The sequence below is a fragment of the Populus nigra genome, chromosome 3 (assembly GCF_951802175.1).
Source record: "Populus nigra chromosome 3, ddPopNigr1.1, whole genome shotgun sequence".
Taxonomy (NCBI): Eukaryota; Viridiplantae; Streptophyta; class Magnoliopsida; order Malpighiales; family Salicaceae; genus Populus; species Populus nigra.
Window position 1 is genome coordinate 13,214,074 of NC_084854.1, and position 6,000 is coordinate 13,220,073.

At 35.7% G+C, this 6,000-nt stretch overlaps 1 protein-coding gene across 1 annotated transcript; it reads left to right on the plus strand.

Moving 5' to 3' along the window:
- The first annotated feature begins 769 nt into the window (after positions 1 to 769).
- On the plus strand, positions 770 to 4,822 carry LOC133690309 (boron transporter 4-like). Its single transcript, XM_062110553.1, has 11 exons — positions 770 to 954; positions 1,076 to 1,214; positions 1,308 to 1,473; positions 1,557 to 1,723; positions 1,918 to 2,091; positions 2,197 to 2,292; positions 2,379 to 2,495; positions 2,682 to 2,998; positions 3,163 to 3,442; positions 4,007 to 4,135; positions 4,491 to 4,822. Exons 1-11 carry the CDS (start codon positions 878 to 880, stop codon positions 4,524 to 4,526), a joined length of 1,698 nt encoding a protein of 565 aa, XP_061966537.1. The 5' UTR covers positions 770 to 877; the 3' UTR covers positions 4,527 to 4,822.
- The last annotated feature ends 1,178 nt before the right edge of the window (positions 4,823 to 6,000 follow it).

Sequence of the window (6,000 nt, forward strand, 5' to 3'; positions counted from 1 at the left end):
TTTAACAAATGACAGAAGAAATTAGCATGCTAGCAGCTATTAATTCATCAAAAAGGGTATGTATTGCTGTCCAACGGTAAACCACTGGCAGGGTTGGAATATTAGTTTGAAACCGTTACTCTCTTAATTTTTAGACTATAAGAAGTGTCATCCGCTTACATTTACGGTTAGCTAGCTAGCTGTTCTTAGCAATTGATTTCTCCAAGCATCATCAATCACGCCTGGGCTTGGATGCTCATTGCGTCCATTTTTCAAGCCTGTAGGTACGTGTGATAGAACGACATGGGTGGTTTTTCTGGAACTAAATAGTGTCATGCATGAATTAATAAGAGTTGTTTTTTATCCTAGCAATGAAGAACTTGTTCAATTCCCCATTCAAAGGCATCGTTGAAGACTTCAAAAGTAGAAAAGCTTGCTACAACCAAGATTGGAGCAATGCATTGTGTTCCGGTCCCAGGTACATACGTTACGTACATGATCATTTTAACAATTTAAACTTCTTTTCTTTTATTTTCTTCTTTTTTCCCCCCCTACAAATATTGGTTTTGATTGTTTCGATAATTGAATGTTTACGTCAGGATATTGGCTCCAACAACTTATATGTTCTTTGCTTCTGCTCTTCCTGTTATCGCTTTTGGCGAGCAACTTAGTAAAGAAACAGGTTCTTACGTGCTTCAAAGTATTTATCTGTGTGTTACGTCTCTACTTGTCACACACACACCCAATCTCCCGAATGAACTTGTTTGATTTTCTCTCTTCAGATGGAAGCTTGAGCACCGTTGACACGCTGGCTTCTACTGCTATATGTGGTATCATACACTCGTTGTTTGGTGGCCAGCCTTTGTTGATCTTAGGAGTTGCAGAGCCCACTGTAATAATGTATAGTTATTTATACAGTTTCGCAAAAGGAAACAATGCGATTGGGAAAGAGCTCTACTTGGCTTGGGTTGGATGGTAACAAAATCCAACCTCTTGCTGTTCCTGTGTGTTTGTGTGTGTGTGTGATCATAAACAATTCAAAATTACATATCTCTATAGTGCTTACACAACATATAAATTAATTGAATTTGTGTAGGGTGTGTGTCTGGACAGCTCTCCTGCTCTTTCTTCTCGCGATATTCAATGCTTGCACAATTATCAATAGATTTACAAGGGTTGCCGGGGAACTTTTTGGCATGTTGATTGCAGTTCTTTTCATTCAACAAGCTGTGAAGGTATCTTCTCCGTCAGGAATTTTAAACGAAATGTATACAGAAACAGCACAAGTACTGCTTCATCTTTTCATAAAATTGTTGTTTCAACTGCAGGGTATATTAGGAGAATTCAGAATCCCTGAACATGAAGACCCAAATTTAGAAAAATATAATTTTCAGTGGTTGTATACAAATGGCCTGCTAGGTGTTATATTCACCTTTGGTTTACTATATACTGGTTTAAAAAGCCGAGGGGCAAGATCATGGCAGTACGGCACTGGTTTGTGAAACGACTTGTGATTCACTTCAATAAGAACATCATGACTTTCATCTACAAAAATCTAATTTTCATCACCAATGCAGGATGGTTTCGGACTCTCATTGCGGACTATGGAGTTCCTTTAATGGTATTAGCATGGGCAGCATTGTCATTTGGTGTACCGGGGAAACTTCCTTCCGGTGTTCCTAGGAGGCTTGAAAGCCCTCTTCCTTGGGACACTGCATCCTTGAAGCATTGGACTGTAATCAAGGTAACGTTATGTAGATGTTTACTTTGAAACCCTTTTGAATCGCCTGTCCAGGGGGCTATTTTCTTCCTTTTGTTTTGGAATGCAAATGTTTGTGTCACTTTTACATTGGTATAAACTGTATTTCTTTTCATATTAATTAATCAATAAATATAATTTTCTCAACTCACAATACACTATCCTCGTTTAAATTTCAGGATATGGCTAAGGTCCCACCAGCATACGTATTTGCTGCCTTCATACCCGCTGTTATGGTCGCTGGTCTTTATTTTTTCGATCATAGTGTCGCTTCACAAATGGCACAACAGAAGAACTTCAATCTCAGGAAACCATCTGCTTACCATTATGACATTTTAGTCCTCGGGGTTTTGGTATATAACCTAAATTCCTTTGCCTTCTCCAACATGTATGCAACTCCCCTCATCTCCTAGGTGAATTCATGAGGTTTTAAACTTTTCTTTCATTGAACTATCCAGACTCTGTTCTGTGGATTGATTGGACTCCCTCCATCCAATGGAGTACTCCCACAATCTCCTATGCACACGAAAAGTCTGGCTGTGCTCAGTAAACAGGTTGGTTAGGCAAGTTTGTGCTATGTCCTATGACAAAATGATTTTTTTAACAGTTTCAGTCTCATTATTTTGGAATACGAATTCAGTTGATAAGAAAGAAGATGGTAAAAGGTGCCAAGGAATGCATGAAGCAAAATGCCAGCAACTCAGAAATCTATGGCAAGATGCAGGCTGTGTTTATAGAAATCAACAGAACTCCACTGGTAACTTCACAACTTATGTAAAAAGGGCATCTATATCAATGGTTCCTGGGGCAAACTTCTGTAATCTCATCTTTTTTGGCATTCAGTTCTTATCATGGCTTTAGTTTAGTATGCAGAAGTAAGAACATGGTTAAAATTTGCTTCAATATTTTTTTAGCCCTTGATAATGGCATCATTCTGTTGCAGCCTTCAGCAGCTAATGAGTTGAAGGACTTGAAGGATACGGCTATGAAAGATGATGATGGAGGCATTGCATATGGTAACTTTGATCCTGAAAAACATACTGATGCTCACTTGCCGGTTCAAGTTAATGAGCAAAGGTTTAGCAACCTTTTGCAATCACTTCTCGTGGGAGTATCATTGCTTGCCATGCCCATAATAAAGAAGATACCAACATCAGTGCTATGGGGATATTTTGCTTACATGGCCATTGACAGCCTCCCTGGGAACCAATTCTGGGAAAGAATCTTGCTGCTTTTCGTTACCCCTAGTCGATGTCATAAGTAAGTTGCACTTTTATAAATTCTTTCCTGTTAGGTCCTTAATTGTTTGGTATGTTGCTTGTGCATACATGGAACTCATGAAAACATTGGTTAGACAAATAAAATAGGCATTAGATGTAATTTCACATGCTAATATCCTCTCATTTTGAATCTTCTTCGAGCAGGATATTGGAAGCTCCCCATGCTTCATTTGTAGAGAATGTGCCCTTTAGGCATATTTCAATGTTTACGCTTTTCCAATTAGCATACCTTCTCATTTGTTTTGGAGTGACATGGATACCCGTTGCTGGGATATTGTTCCCCTTGCCATTCTTCCTACTTATAAGCATACGTCAGCATGTCCTTCCTAAGCTCTTTCACCCATTTTACCTTCATGAGCTGGATGCGGCTGAGTATGAGGAAATCGAGGGAGCTCCAAGACGCGGTGGTGCAGTCTCATTCAAGGTATGTGGGCTCACTGTCTTAATGAGTGAATTGCACAAGTCTAATTTCCAACTGTAGTTAATTCCTGGAATTCATTATCTTGTGGAAATATTTAGATTTAAGTTACCTTCTTGCTTAGTTTTTTAATTGCAAATATTATTGTTAGCATATATTGTTTTGGTGATGATCCTTGTTAACTCACATTATTATTCTTTTTTGCAAGTTCAAATACTTCGAAACCGTGAATCGTTTCATATTCTTTTCCCTGAATTCTTCAGCACTATAAAATTGATTTTACAAAAATTGAAAAAAATTGAATTGTGGTATTTTAAAAATCTTGTCAACATGCACAAAATAAGCTTAATAGTATATTATGTTGTAACAATGATTTCAGTAAACAGAACCATATCTGTCAGTTATCTGCTTCTGAACGCAACTCTAACTCACTGCTTAGTAGTAGACTTTATACTATCACTTTATGTTGCAGCAATATTTTAGACGAATTCTAAACTTGAATCTTTGGGAATATTTATTAAGGTCAATTTCTGAGTTACAAAGAACCACCTGTGATGTCCACATTTGCAGGAACGAAATGGTTCGGTTGATGGTATAGATTTAAGTTTATGTGATTCTGAGATACTGGACGAGCTGAGCACCAGGAGAGGAGAGTTGAAGCTTATATCGAAAAGCTTCGGTGATGATAAGATTTTTCAGGTAAGACCATTCAAAATTCAGTACAGCACTATTTAAGATAAACTGTAGTGCAGTGTCGATCTGATTAGAAAAATTTTAAACATTTCTAGAAAGAATAGGATTTTCTACAGGTTGAAAGACAAGATAGATATCTGCGTTTACATGAACATGGGTTTTCTGCCCATAAGAAATCAACTAGAAGTACATTGATCAGAAGAGAATTGTCTAAAAACAGTAACAAAGCATTGCCCATGTAAACAGTCTCCTGAAAGTATAGTTATCTCCAACTTTCTCTATGAAATATGAAAAGTTGCACGAGTACTGTAGACAATGTGTTGATTGTTAAAGACTGAGAAAGTGTTTTTGGCTTTTGCAGGTGCATCCTGGCGAGGATTCGGAAGGCGGTCTTTGAAGATTATGAAAAGCAGCTTTTTGTAAGGGATCAAGTTCACCTGGAGAGGGTTTGTGAAGAAACCGTAGCGTGTTAATGCAACTGGATTTGATCTGTGGAATCTCTAAAATAATTATTTTACGGTCTTGAAAAGAATTCTACCTTTAAGAGAGAGAGAGAACAAGCAGAGCAGCAGCTCAATGATTTAAGCCTCTCTAATCAATTTGGTTATAGAGATCCAAGTCATATGGATTATTATACTTGTAAAATTGCTGATCCACAGTTTATGAATAAATTCATCAACGGTCAGGAAAACCTACAAATATTATCATCTAGCTCTAGCTTAAGAAAGTATTGTACAAAAAAATACTTTTCTTGCCTTAATTTGGTCTTCAAGAAGCAAAGCCTAGCTGCGATTCTCACAACCGCAGATAACTAAAAATGGTACGGTTGCTGGAAGCTTATTTTAGATTCAACAATGAAAAGATATGCATTCTGCTGGCAGTCATTCCTTAGCAGGATTAGCTGTTTTTGACGCAGAAGAATAGAATTCGAAGCATTCATATTCATTTTTCACAACGACTGAAATATGGTAAGGGTAACATGTATCCTCTATATCCTAGAATTTTAGGTCGTGGGCAGAATTATTAGCCCATTTGAAGAAGAACATGAACTTTAAAAAAAAAAAACAACAAAACAACCCAATTTAAACAAGTTTAACTTGCAAATTTCACGATCATAGATATAAGATTGAGATAATTTCATAAAAAAAAACACATGAAAAAAGGCTTGAAGACCAATTCTTAATAAATCAAATGAAAACATGATAACTCTATATAAAAAAAAAAGATGAAACTCAATCTCTAGCAAATAAAATATCGAAGGACAAAGCTTTGAAAAAAAAAGTATAATTTAAAAAATATTGAAAAAACTCAATCCAAGCCCACCTAGGTCAAGATGCAAAATCTTTGACCCGATCATGATACTAGACTAATTGCGTTTGAAAGCAAATTGACTAAAATCATGAAGCTCAATTATCGAACAACTCAATGTTGAAGAATAAAAATGAAAAAAGAAATTTAATTTAAAAAACCAATGAAAAAAATATGAGTCAACTTAGGTTAACCTGCAAACCTTGTGACCATGAAAATTATGAAATCTTTAAATCAGGTTCAATCAAGAAACTTAATTCTCAACCAATTTAATTTTAAATGATAAAATCATGAAAAGAATCAATTTTAAAAACTTTTCAAAAGAAAATAAATATAACAACAAAAAGAATGAGGATCAAATTTGATAGAGAAAAAACTAATGGAGGATAAAATTGTCAACAAAAGACCTAAAAATTATCGTGATAACCTAATATAAAGGAAATGAAAAAAATGTAGGAAGACTAATTTTCAATAAATTAAATTTTAAAGGATGAAATTGAAATAATTGATTTCAATTTAAAAATAGGACCAAAAACATATCAAACCGTGTTAACCTTTGAAAC

Bases quoted from the DNA above. Each gene is read 5' to 3' on its own strand.
- LOC133690309 (XM_062110553.1), top strand. From the start codon at position 878: ATGTATAGTTATTTATACAGTTTCGCAAAAGGAAACAATGCGATTGGG. The intron at 1,215-1,307 runs GTATCTTCTCCG...TTTCAACTGCAG, and splicing joins TCATTCAACAAGCTGTGAAG to GGTATATTAGGAGAATTCAG. The intron at 4,136-4,490 runs GTAAGACCATTC...TGGCTTTTGCAG, and splicing joins GTGATGATAAGATTTTTCAG to GTGCATCCTGGCGAGGATTC.